The 13573-nt window shown below is 42.2% G+C and overlaps 1 protein-coding gene across 3 annotated transcripts; it reads left to right on the forward strand.

The window, feature by feature from the left end:
* Positions 1-145: 145 nt before the first annotated feature.
* On the forward strand, positions 146-11946 carry LOC144044975 (uncharacterized). Of its 3 annotated transcripts, none has more exons than XM_077559723.1 (6): positions 146-6267; positions 7451-7528; positions 8166-8376; positions 8516-8608; positions 9122-9289; positions 10614-11946. In XM_077559723.1, the coding sequence occupies exons 3-6, from the start codon at positions 8176-8178 to the stop codon at positions 10782-10784; spliced, it is 633 nt and encodes a 210-aa protein (XP_077415849.1). In that variant the 5' UTR covers positions 146-6267; positions 7451-7528; positions 8166-8175; the 3' UTR covers positions 10785-11946. The 3 variants fall into 3 exon arrangements, with proteins under 3 accessions (XP_077415849.1, XP_077415866.1, XP_077415858.1); XM_077559740.1 differs by having other exon boundaries at positions 1678-6267; positions 8219-8376; XM_077559732.1 differs by lacking the exons at positions 146-6267; positions 7451-7528 and having other exon boundaries at positions 8144-8376.
* Positions 11947-13573: the final 1627 nt, after the last annotated feature.

Here is a 13573-nt window from a genome sequence, read left to right on the forward strand (position 1 = left end):
TTGTTGTCTGTGTCGTTGAGGTGAATTTCCGATTACTCGTCACCTGTGCCGCATCATTTCATTTAGCGCAATGAGTCACAGGCGCAAATGTCCGTACTGGGCTCTCATACTGAAGCACGCCGCGTATCGTGTGAAGAACCAACTGATCCAAAATACTCGCCATGAAATGTGCTCTCTTTCACATGAATACATACATTATGGTTGTACGTACATTTAAGCAAATCAGCCCCGCAGCCTGGTTAAAAATGAAAATCACACACCGATCGTATCACCAAATAAGCCTTTTGGTCAACCGCAGTTTTGTTTCACCCCGCTCTCGTATTTCCCCCTCCCTCCTCTTATTATGTGTGTGTGTGTGTGTGTGTGTCACATCCTGACACCTGTGTGTAGGTGTGGACCAGGGCACAGGTGCAGGTGCAACCTCTCGGGGCCTATTTTCGTATTGGGACAGATATTTTTGCATGTGTCTGCATGCAGCATTGTGTGTGTGTGTGTGTGTGTGTGTGTGTGTGTGTGTGCGCGCTGTGGCTTACTTGATGGAACCGCACTGAGAGGTATGTGGTTGGGACAGCTAGCTGTTCCACAGCACCTGGCTTTAATTTAATTTGGCACGTTGTCGTGTTTTTATTATTGTGCATGTGTGCGAGCTAATGACCTCCTTAACTAGAATGATCGTAGACCTCTGCCAAGGCCGAACAATAGTGCCAAAGAGAGGTAGGTTTTTGCTCCCGAGCGTACCCGCAAGTGCAAGTTTGTTAGCGGAAGCAGCGATGAAAACAGCAAGCGCTGGTTAGTGCTGCTACTCCAGTTCTGCCTGTGGGTGGCGCTAATCCTCAAAAGGCAAGTCGAAGTATGCTTTTTTTGGACAATATGTCAGAAAATTCCAAAGAAGAATGTTACAAAATGTATATAGGAATGCCAAGGACGTCTAAAAAATAGCCTGGGCCTGTAATGTCAATGGCGGCCATGTTGCGTTGCCACTCACTAAGCAGTGTTTTCATGTTATTATCTATCTCCATAGCAAAATTGCTAGTGCGTGGCGTACGGTTGTTCCAATAAGTTATGAGGTATTTCTCCGAGTGCCACTCAAAGATTCGTCTACATCATGTTGTCAGAACCATCAACAATGAAATGAAAGTGAAGACCATCAGGAAAAAAAATGCTGTGAAATGGAACCCTAATCTCTGTAAGCCACAATTTATCATGCTGAGATAAAATATACCGTGATCGGTCGATGCAGCCAGTAAAGTCCGTTCTTTGCGAGGGTCTCAATCCTGGCGTATAACATGCACTGATAACCGTGTTTTCAGCGAAAACCGTGCAGAAGTTGCAGGTATCAGTGGCAACGCAATATGGTTGCGCTCTGGTTTCCGGCACGAGAGGCCACTGAGTCCAGTTTATTTTTAGACGTCCGTGAGTAAACGCCTCCATCACGGGTTACAGGTTTCACAGATTTATTTTATTTTTATTTATTTATTCAAAAGTTTTTGTACAATTGTAACAATTTTTTATTGACTTAATTCTCCATTTTGTGTCTTCAAAGTGGTGTAATATAGCAGTTTCCCATTTCTTCACACAGATCAAGATAGAGAAGTATTCAAGTCGCGATCTGTGTAAAAAAAAAAATAAAATAAAAATAAAATAAAAATAAATAAATCACAAACTTAGCATTTGAACAGGGGTGTGTAGACTTTTTATATCCACTGTAGGTACTGTATGTAGGTAGCAGCAATGCGGAGGGATTCCATGAATATGAGGTCTAAGCAAATTTTGCATGGTAGTCTCTGAATACAACGACTCAAATTGTTATTGTGCGCTCTCTTTCTGTCTGTTTGCAACGCACAAGCAATAACCAAGCTCAGTGCGTATACATGTACGTGTGTGTGTGTTGAGACAGAGCCTATTGTGTGCAGATGTGCCTTTAATAGGCCAACAGCTGGCCGCAAACAGCGCCGGCGCTCCAGCCGGCTGCTTGTCCCTCCTCTCACTGTGCTACCCTGCGAATCGAACCGCCAACACTGCGCTCTCCTGAGCTCTACTTTCTCCCTTTTTGTACCCAGCCACTTGTTTAATTCTACAGAAACAAACAAAAACAAGTCATTGTGAGAAGTCGAGTAGGAACACACACACACACACACACACACACTCCAACCCACACACACTTAAATGAGCACACGTTGTCGCCCACCGCCACCTCGAACGCCGCGCCCTGTGTGCCGCCTAATGCTCGGCGAGTCGGCAGCGCCCACGCAAAGAAGCAAGTGAGACACCTTGCAGAGATGCGCACCCACGCACGTACACATCATGCACCGCGTCCTCCTTTCCGTTGCTTCTTATTTTTCTGACATTCACACAAGTGTTGACTCTATAAGTGATTCTCAAACGACGGTACTTAAATGAGTCACTGCTTAGCAACTGTTTAGTTCTATTCGACTTTTAGGTTGATTACATTATGGTAAGCAAGCAAGCGAGCTACCATGTTAGCTAGCCGCTAGCTCCCACTAGCAACCTAGCTTGCTCGTGTGGTGGTGGACCAGCAGCTCGATGGACGCCGCAGCCCATATTAACATAAAACATAAAGATTTGGTCATCATTAGATAACAAAGAAAAGTGGCCATTGTCATATAGGATAAAGCAAGAACGTGGAATTTGGTCTCATGAACTTGGCTAATACGGTCTTCCTAAGAATGCACTTGGCAACATACTTCCTAAGAACACTTGTTGCCACAGCTGTGTACTTGTGAATTTCCATTCCCTGGTGTATTTCATTAGCTTATGTGGTGGTAGCCCAGTAGCGTTAGCACGTTACGACAACAAACATTTATTAGCTGAGCTAAGTTGTGGCTGTGTTTCTAATGTGTTACTAGCATAATGCTACAATATCAAAGCGTCCTACTAAAGCATTGACAACATAAATGATAGATACTGTTTGTGCGCCCAAGCAATGTCAAAAATATTGCTTTGGGTGTTCGCGTTTATGTGAGTGGAGGAGCTTTGCCGCCATCTTGTGGCATCTATAGGCAATTTCAAACTTTTGGTGTTGGTTGTCAAGTATTAGCAAATTTTTGCAATTTGGGTTCATTTGATTGAAGTTTGCTGTGTGTAAAACTGACCTCTATTATATAGATAATTGTTTTTTTTTTTACAATATTTGTTTACCTCAAAAAGTGCTACAATTGAGAAAATGCCTTGGTGGAGGTCCGCACGCTACGCCGTGCCCTTTCTCTCGTAGCATGCAGGGTTTTTCGCAGCTGCCAGATGTGTTTTGCATCCTCTCCCTCCGCCCCCCTCTGGTTCCTGCATGGGCGCAGGGCCTCTCTATCGGAGCGCCGGGGCTCCAGGAACCGGAGCACAGCAACGCCTCTGTGTTGCCCAGAGAAGCGCAGCCTTGTCTGGGTTGCTGCATCTGCGGCCCTAGGGGACGAGCTGGGGGAAGAGGGCGAACCCCCGGGATGCGCCTGGTGTGCGCTGGCCTCTTGCATTTTGACCTTATCTTTGACTTAGCCCTGCTCTTAAGTTCTTCAAAAGTGGTATTAGAAACTATAAAAGTCTTCTGTGTGTGTGGGGGGGGGATAGGAAAATTTGACGTCAAGGTTCTACAACCCGTTGAGCATCTAAAGCAGGGGTCAATTTTGCGGCAGGGCTCAGTCCCGACCCCACACAAAATCATAAATATATTGTAATCCTACTTTTTTATAGGCGGCGCCAAATCAATTTGATAGCGCAGCACATCCACAATTTCCAAACTACAAGAAACATCAGCTAACCAAACACAAACAGTGAGCTACGATTAAATGCAGTAAAAATGAGGACTTGTAACGATTAACACTTTTTTTACTTTTTTCATAGGTTAGCAACATCCAGTATTCTAACTAAATATTAAAAAACAAAACCTACAACAGTTAAGAAAGTCCCAAACCTAGCTTATTTGGAGTGAGGATAATTGCACTCATCTGGTCACGTTCATGAGCTACAATATTAGCACTTACTTTTTTTCACCATAAGTTTACTGTACCAAAAATGACACGATTGAGAAACGTGCACACTACTGGCTGGAATGAAAAGAATATCCATAGACAAGAATAGGTCTATACGACATGCTGTTTTGCCTTTGGAGAAGCTAAGCTAACGCCTATGGCTGTTTGTGTTCCATAACAATGCTAAGTTAACATGGCCGCCACATCCGTACGCTGTTTTTAATGGGAAAGTCGCCCCTGCCAACATGGCTACCACATTGACACAAGTTTTGGTCTGCTCTAGTCTACTCTGTTTGTTTACTTTTGTCGTAATGACAAGAGAGCAACGCAATCCAGAAATGTGACCAGTCTTTGTCTGTTACTGCTAACTAGCGGCGTGGCGAATTGTGGCTAATTCTTCATTTTAGTAGTTGTTCCACTGTTTGGTCCCATTGTATCATAAGCTCGTTGTTTGTCTCTATAGGGAACACTAATGGGTTAAGAGGAGGGCAGCACGTGGCCGTGGGGCCCAGTTGGCTTGCTCACTGGGCCGCCGGTTTATTGGCTTACTTCCCGCACTATGCACCTGGTAGCCAGTGTGCGTCCGCCCATGCTAGCCGACACTGGCAGCGTGTGACACACACACACAGGAAATGCAGAAATAAGTGCAACGAGTCATTGTCACAATTGCCAGTTAGCAACAGGGGGGCTCGGGACATGGAGGATGTGGGCTACAGTGATGATTAGGGGGGCAGCTCTTCACTGGATTCACAAGATGGCGTTTGGCATTTATGAATAAAATCACAATTTGGTCACACTTCGTTTTCAAGGAAGATTCTCCCTGTCCTTATTCTGGTACTGCCAAGAAATTAAAATTGTGAAAATGACTGTTATTGAGCTATGTGAATTTTGCCTAGCAACAAAGGCCATCCAAACATGACTTGACTGGGATGTTTTTTGGGGGGGAGGAGCTAATCTGCTCATGCCGCCTAAAACTAGTAGCCATGTGCAAGTGCAACCTAACCAGCAAGCAGAATCCAAGAAATTGATTTCCGTATTTTTTGTTGTTGTCTGTGACAACATTATTAGCATTACTGTAAAGTATCACATTTTTTGTAATTTTCCTTTGATGGACAAAATGGTTGCAAATTCTACCTGGCAACAAAAGGACGTCCACATGTAATTTTAAAATTTAGAATTTTAAAAGTGCAATTCATGTCAAATATTTTAAGATTTTTACTCAAGTATGAAACTACAAGATGACTAACTTCTGAATGGCCTAGCATAATCTACTGTAAACGTACTTTTCTTCATGTCTTTATCTGCATCTGCCGGCATGCGGGCCACGCCCCGCCACGCTTGCCAGCATGCCGGCAAGCCCTCCGTTACAACACAACGCAGGAAAGTGGCGTTGCGCAACCCTCGGCTTTCTCAGGTGCCACTCTGATGACACGCGCGTACAGAACGAGGACGTGCGTAGATGGCATGTTTTCACAAGCTCGCGCCGCGGCCTGCGCCTTTTTTTTCATCTGCAACAGATCTTAACCTGATACCGAATCGGGGCATGTTCTTCCAAGGAACGCTCATGGTGGAGGATGATGATGATGATGATGATGGCTGCACCAGGAGCAAACAGAGTCAGATGATTGTCTCCAAGCAGCTGCTCCTTAACACCCACACTGATCCTGTGTGCGTGCGTGCGTGTATGTAAACTGAAAGTATACTACAAATTCATCCTGGCTGATGGTGACGCATTAGGGTTTTTTTTCTGAATTAAACATTGGTTGTGTTAAATTCAAAGTTCCCCTAAAGGCGTTCAATGGTGGAAAACAACTAACTATTTTTTTTATTAAAAACAATCAAATAGATCACTAGTCAGTTTTAAATTGTAATAACAACGCTCACCACTAGATGGTGCATTGCTTACCAGCCCTTCCGCTAAACGTTTACATGGGACGTCAGCTAGCTGCGGATTTTCACAAGAACCGTTGACAATTCGTTTGAAGTGCACGTTGCCACTAAAATTAGTGTCTTCCAAAAACATGGATTTATCCAAAGCCAACGCCGTTAGTAGCGTTGCAAACGAATGTTGACTTGGATGGATGGTGCACCGGCTTCAAGGACAACCGTCATTGCATCATACAGGTGAGTGAATCGGCTTGTAGCACAAACATAACGGAATTATAAAATCTTTGAGAAAACATGCACAAAATGAAAATTGCTTCTTCTTTTTTTTTGCCTTTCTTTATGATGCATCTACAGAAAGTGATGGCAGAGCTCAACGTGTCGTGATGACCATGGAACAGTAAATGTGAGTTATTGCCACAAAAGATCAAATCGTCATCATACTACTAGCAAATTTTTAGCTCAGTGCATAAATAGAATTATACCCTACTAAGTATATTGTACTTAAAATTTAAATACAACTTAACTGGTCTTAATAAATCTCCTAAATTTAAAGTGTAAGTCAACCTTAAACATTTCTTGACAATAATATGTATACGTGATCTCACTAGTCTAAACATGTAATATTACAATTTTGTAATCTATCTCAGGGGGCGGCCATTTTGCCACTTGCTGTCGACTGAAGATGACATCAGTGTTGCTAAGGCAACAACCAATCACAGCTCACCTGTTTTCTGAAGCTGCGCTGTGATTGGTTGTTATGGATATGGATTTTGCTGCTTGAATGAAAATAAATGAAATACAGTATTAAACAGAATAACATATTTAGACGAATGGGGCTGCGTAGAACATATTTTTGTCAAAAATGTTTTGGGGGGGTTTACTTCCTCTTTGAAGAAATAACTTGTTTTAACATTCCATTATTCTTTTTTTTTTTCTTTTTTTTTTTATAGAGCTCCGTATTATTCATTCAATTTGACATCATCATTGCTCTCCTTTTTAAAAAAAAATAAATAATAAAAAATATATTATTAAAAAAATGTTTTTTTCTCATTTTTCTTTCTTTTTTTAATTTTTTTTTATTTATTATTTTTTTTAATATATATACATATATATACATATACACACACATATATATATATACATATACACTTTTTTTTGTGTATGTGGGTGAGTATGTGCGTGCGTGCGAGCGTGTGTGTATTCATCAGTTCACCTAAAGCCCATTAAAAAAAATCCCATACTAATAATATAATATAATAATAAATTGCCAAATGCAGAAACATCAATGTAAGTTATTACGATGTAGTGGCTCTCGCTAACAGACAGAATTAAGTAACCAGAATTAGGTTCATTCCATTATTCTTTGTGTACCACTAGAGAGAGCACACTTTGATAATCACTGAATAGTAAATTAAACAAAAAATAGTAAAATAATGCAATCATATACACCATCTTAAAGCCTCCCTCCCTTTGTGCTTTTCTTACCACATAAAACTTTTTAGTATTACTAATATTCAAATGTGTCTATACAGTGATGAGTTCAACAAGGCCCTATTTGAGTTTTAAAGAGTGTTTTTCTTTTTTAGAAACAAAAGCCACCTCAAAAAACATCCGGTGGAAACTCTGGCCTGACAAAGTCAAGACAGTTGGTGGAAAAGTTTGAGGTGAGAATGTGGCCGTCCTTGAGGTGTCGGTGGCAGGTTGCGCGTTTCTCTTTGTGTGAACGTGTACTTGTGCAATCGCTGTATTCGGATTCTCAGGTTGAGGAATCCGTCCTGCACTTTTAAAGTTACAAAAAAATGCTATCAAGGTAGCGCAGGGAACAGTATGTGGTTGCTGTTTAGTTTGACAGTAACCTCCAGCTGAGTCTGACAATAACCCGCCTGTAGATTATTTTTTGAACAATATTCACTAATTGTACTTAACATGCCAAACTCTCAAACGCGCATGTCGAGTTTGCGCAAGTTTGGCTCATGTCTCAAAAAACTTGTCAGGCTTGTATCTCAAGGCACCGCTGTTTCAGAGGCTACTAATATTCTCATTCAAAACACATTACGACAGTTTTTGTTGGTTTTTGGGGGAGGCTGGAACGGATTAATGGTGTTTCCATTCATTCCAATGAGGAAAAATGATTTGATGGTTTTGCGCCACAACACACACGTATTTCATCATTCAGGACACACAAGGCCACAAACTCTTTTGTCCTTTGAAATCTTTGATTGACGACACCAAAGTATTGTTTTTTTCAGTCATTTGGAAGCCGAATTTCAAAGAGCTGGTGTTCTTGTTGTCTTGGTGAAGTGTGGCAATCATGATGCGTCATCATCGTCATGGTGGTGTTTTCTCCTGGGCAGTGATCAAGCACTCCGCCTTTTGTCTCCTGCTGTTGATGGAGCTGCTGCGGCCTTCGCGGTGTCGCCACACCCACAACGGCGTCCTTTGCAAGGTGCTCAAATCGGCTGTCGATCAAATGGACGACATCAGGAAGACTTTGGAACTGCTACAACTCGAGGTCACCATAATACTGCCATAACTCCTCTTCCGTCCCTCCTCTCCAGCCGCCATCCCCCTTTCCTTCATCCTTCCCCTCCACTACCTCATCTTCTTCAATGAAAAGTTTCCAATCGAATTTTTTGCCGTTTACGTTTCAGCGCGACAACGAGCTTGTCGAGGACTTGCTGGAGGTTCGACTACAAAGTCTTCCTGTCATCTCAACGACTGCGTCGCACTTCCGTACATGCAAGGTAATCAATCTCGGACTTGCCAGACTAATCAAAACATATACAAGTGCCGTACATGTGTCTAGTATTTCCGTAAAACACATTTAGAGCTGTGCACATGGTTTGCAGGCTTCACCAGGGATTATTTGGTAATCCCGCCAGTAATTTGTCACAATTGTAGAAACGCACCAAAAAATGTTCTGGTAGGTGTTGTATACATAAAGTTTGATTAAATGATTTGATAGAACTGCACAAAAGAAACTGTTATTAATATTATTTAATTTACATGAGCCACGCTGACTGATTGTGAAGATTATATTCATATGGCAACAAGGCTGAAACCTGATTTGACAAAAAAATCCTGCATCCACATCCATTTACTGAGGCAAAGCAGCCAAGAGAAATGAACAAACTGTTGGAAATAATTTTGTACAATTGCATGATGGATTAAATATGAGAATTTAGGTTGCAAATGTAGCTGAGTGTTTGTGAAGGCCACCATGCAGTGACATGCGCAACATTTGTTTGTCCTTGCAGGCCAACGTGTATCTGCCTCAGCTGTACGTGCACACTTTGGCCTTCAGAGTGCATGTGGAGTGGCTCCAGGCAGCCGCACAAAGTGTCAACTTGCCCTCCGAGGCTGCGGGGGCCGCCCGTCTTCACCTGCTGCAGCTGGCCGGACTCGTCAGGACGGCCCTGATCCAGGTGAGGCTGTGGACCGATGGGTCGACACCAGATACGTACCTTCACATTATCAAGAGTTTTTTAGATTAGAAAAAAAGGATAAACAAAAAAAAATACCCCCAAAAAACAGATAATGCATTTGAGTTCATAATGTTTGCGCGTAAAAAATAATGCAACAAGCTGAAGTGAAATAACAACAAAACGTACATTTTGTATAGTGCCTGTCAAGAGAGGACTGGTCGCCAGTCAATGTCAGGGCATATGTATAAAAAAAACAATTGAATGGTCCCTTCAATCTCAGAAAAACAATAGAATGGTTGTCAAATAGGACCGAAAACTTTGAAGAAAGAAAATTTTGGACTGGTCACTAATAAATGTCAGGGCACATATACACACTCAATTGACTGGTCACCAGGTAAATCAAGACTCATAGTAACACAATTGAATTACGTCCAACAATGTTGGAGCACGTGGACAAACTATTGACTGGTCACCACACAAAATTAGGGCACCTGCGGACAAACAATTGAGTGGTCACTAGTCAATATTGATGCACATAAGGACCAACCGTGGACTGGTCGCCACTCGCCAGTCAGTTTCAAGACACACTTAGAAAAAAATCAACTGGTCGCCAGTCAATGTCAGGGTGCACGTTGCAAAAACAATTGAATGGTCGCCCATCAGTGTTGGAGAGCGTATGAACAAACCGTTGAATGGTCGCCACTCAAAATTATGGCACATCAAGACAAACAATGGACTTAGTTGCCAGCCAATGTAAGGGTATATAAAGTTAAACAATAGATTGGTTGCCAGTCAATATCAGGGCACTTAAAGACAAAACATGGACTGGTCGTCTGTCAGTGTCAGGGTGCATAACAGGGTGAATCAATTGACTGGTCGCCAGGCAATCTCAGGGCCAGTGTTACCTTCAAAAAGTAACATAGTTTAAAATTAACTTTAGTGATTACTTCATTTTAAAAGTAACTTAATTGAATCCTTGTTTTTAAAGTAACTAAGTTAGATTACAAGTTACTTAATTAATTACTTTGAGCAGACGCCAACAACCCCACTTAGCAACAAAAATCACAACTGGTTTTCTCAATACTTCAGTGTAAATGCATTTTTTAGCCGCCATGTTTAAGAATGAAATAAAAACATGCTAGCATGTTTCTGGAAAATGGGAGGGAAACTTACACACAGGACAACCTGACCCGAGAATGGAACCAGCAACCTCCAACTTGAGCCAAGCCACTCGCTCACTTGTTCCACCGCAACAGATTTGCATTTGCAGCCAATCAGCTGCTAGCGTTTACATTGATGCGAACCGACACGATGTGGTTTTCAGATCGATGCTGTCGTCCCGCCTCCGCCGCCGCGGCCGTCGCTTCCCGCGGTCTCGTCCGCGTTTGACGTTCTGCGCTACTCCGTGGAGTTGTCCCGCAGCTTGAAGGTGTTCTGCGACTGGTCCCAACGGCTCGTACGCCACCTGCACACCGCGGCGTCCTGTCATCCATGAAGAAGATGACCTCCACCCGGGAAGTTGTCTTCTCTATAGATTTTATTGAGTTGTAAACTTTTTTGGTTTTGAGGCTCCCACTATTTGTGGGAGATGGCCAAAACGACTCTTTGGAGTATTTACTGGGATACTTTGACTCATTGAGCCGTTTTCAGCAGTAAAAGGTTAATATTTTGTCCAGAATGAATTTGATGACTTCATAATTTTTTGTGTGCAATTAATAACTTTAAAAACAAATGTTTCCACTTGCATCAGATGACATCAGCTGTGCTAAGGAAGTAGGTAACGACCAATCATGGCTCAGCTGTTTCCTGGGTTTGAATTCGAATTTAAAAGTATTAATTGTACATGAAAAATGATAAAGTTACCAAATTCTTCTGGACATTTTTTTTTGCTGCTGAAAATGGCTCAATGAGTCAAGTATCTCTTTAAGTTTGCTGAACCCTGGTCTTGATCAGTGGTTCTTAACCCTGGTGGAGGTAATGAACCGGCAAGTTTCATACGTACACACACCACAGAATTTGTAATTGGAAAAATACACACTTTAAACTGCTGGGTTCACTGGATGAAATAATTAACTTAGCTGGCTCGTCCAAAAGCTGGGTTATTTATAGCCAGGGCATTGGGTTTTGGCTCCGTAAAGGTTGAAAAAACGCCATCCACACGTTTACCACTTCACAACTGTTGGGGGAGCCCTCGAGTTAACAAACTTTACAATTCTTCTGTAGTGCAGCTTTTAAAGTAGATTCTTGCGCATCCTCTAGATTTTGTGCTGCAAGAAGACGGCTGGGCCTGTGGTGAGCCGCAGACCAAAATAACTAGTAACCACCCCCCACCCCCACCCCCTCCCCCAACACACCCCTTCACTCCTCTTGATAAGAACACATGTGCATCCACCCACGCATCAATTCACACATGCACACATCAGCGACTTTTTTTTTTTTTACGTGACTAGGTGGCTCAAACTGGACATTTGTTTATGACACATCCATTAAAGGGGAACTTTGCAATTTGAAAAAGATAATCATATGTATTAAAACTTTGTATCACATGACAGTAGTACGTAAGTCAAATGATCGGATTGGTTTCGCAATAAACCACTGTGCCTCAGGTGAAGCAATTTTTGTACATGGGCCTAGTAAAAGTGATTTTTCAAATCAAATCTTGCCAACAGTTTGAACTTCCCCTTTAACCCTTATGTACTGTTCATTTTCAAATCACATAGTAAACCCTGGACAAGAATATCTTCAAAATGTTCTTCCATGGTGAAATTATGAAGTACAAATCTTTAGCCCGTCTGACATTAATAAATCGCCGATCAATCCTTAATCAATGATCATCTTTAACTGTTTCGAGTTTATCCCTCTGTGACCATTTAAAAACCAATGTTGCACCTTGTGCAGATGTGGTGGTGACACAGACAGTTCTGTGGACTGCCCCCCCCCCCCTTCCGTGAACAAAATCCCTAGCGTGCAATAAAATACGTGACTTAAAGTAAGTTCAAGATTTTTGGGGGGGATTCATTGAAAATAGTTTTAAATGTTTTCATTTTTAGTGTATTTTGAGTCACTTCAAGAAAAGTCATCAAATTTTAGGGTGTGTTGTTGTTGTAATGGGGAAGTCAATTAGGATTTTTGGGGGGGACAATAATATGTTCTATGCAGCCCCACTAGTCTAAATATGGTATTCTGGTTAATATTGCGTATTGTAATATGAGTTATGCAGCAAAATCCAGCCGTTTTTATCCATCTTAGGGGGTGGCCATTTTGCCACTTGTTTTCTGAAGCTGAGCTTTGATTGGTTGTTACCTGAGCTGTCATCTTCAGGCAAGTGGCAAAATGGCCGTCCCCTAAGATGGATAAAAATGGCTGGATTTTGCTTCATAACTCATATTCCACAAATGTAATATTAATCAGAATGTCTAGTTTCGACTAGTGAGGTCACATATAACATATTATTGTCAAGAAATGTTTAAGGTTGACTTCCACTTTAATGCTCTCAAATGTCAGAATGGGACAAATTTGACCCGAGCAGTCAGAGTCAAATTGATCATTGAAGGCAAATGCATTCATCTCGCTTTTCTCGGAGCGCTTGTCACTTTCACTCGCTGTCTCAATGTCGTCTTTTCTCGCTGACAAGCTGGCATAGTGGCATCATTCTAAAACTGGTATTAGGCATTTCCTGCTGCGTCCGTTGGTGTGTGTGCGTGTGTGTGCGCGCGTGTGGGTGGGTGTGTGTATGTGTGGGGCGGCCGCGGAACGCACCTGGTCGGCGCAGCTGTGAGGATCCTAGCAGGGGGGAGAGCGAGCTAGAGGAAGCAGAGGAAGAGAGAGCGAGTTGAGCGGGATGGGAGGGAACCAAAAGGAGGCCCTGTGTGCTGGAGTGCCGGGCGACCCGGTGGGTTCAAACGCACCCAGAAATGGGCAAGAAATGCGACTCGGGTGCAGATTTGTTATCAGTAAACACAGTGCAAAACAAAAGACTAATGTGATTGAATGATGCTTCCTATTTGGTTTCATATGATATAGATTGAGTGTTTAGTAATAATCAGTGAGGAAAAAATGAACAGTGCTTGTTTGGAAGTTTTACTTGCAACTGTTGTTTGGGGGTGTAGTTCGTTTGCTCTCCTGTAGAGGGAGCAAGGACTCTGGTTAAAGCAGTCAAGCAGTGGCGCTTACTACAAATCAAAAATGCTCAATTGTTTTTGTTTTTTGTTTTTAAATGTAATGTTGACAGAAAGATTGTAGCTATTTTCATGATGAAACTAAATGTTTACTTTGGTTGTTGAG

The sequence above is a fragment of the Vanacampus margaritifer genome, chromosome 1 (genome assembly GCF_051991255.1).
Source record: "Vanacampus margaritifer isolate UIUO_Vmar chromosome 1, RoL_Vmar_1.0, whole genome shotgun sequence".
Lineage (NCBI taxonomy): Eukaryota > Metazoa > Chordata > Actinopteri > Syngnathiformes > Syngnathidae > Vanacampus > Vanacampus margaritifer.

Excerpts from the sequence above, each read along its gene's own strand:
- LOC144044975 (XM_077559723.1), top strand. The coding sequence starts at position 8,176 with ATGATGCGTCATCATCGTCATGGTGGTGTTTTCTCCTGGGCAGTGATC. Across the intron at positions 8,609-9,121 it reads CGCACTTCCGTACATGCAAG|GCCAACGTGTATCTGCCTCA; the intron begins GTAATCAATCTC and ends TTGTCCTTGCAG. Across the intron at positions 9,290-10,613 it reads TCAGGACGGCCCTGATCCAG|ATCGATGCTGTCGTCCCGCC; the intron begins GTGAGGCTGTGG and ends TGTGGTTTTCAG.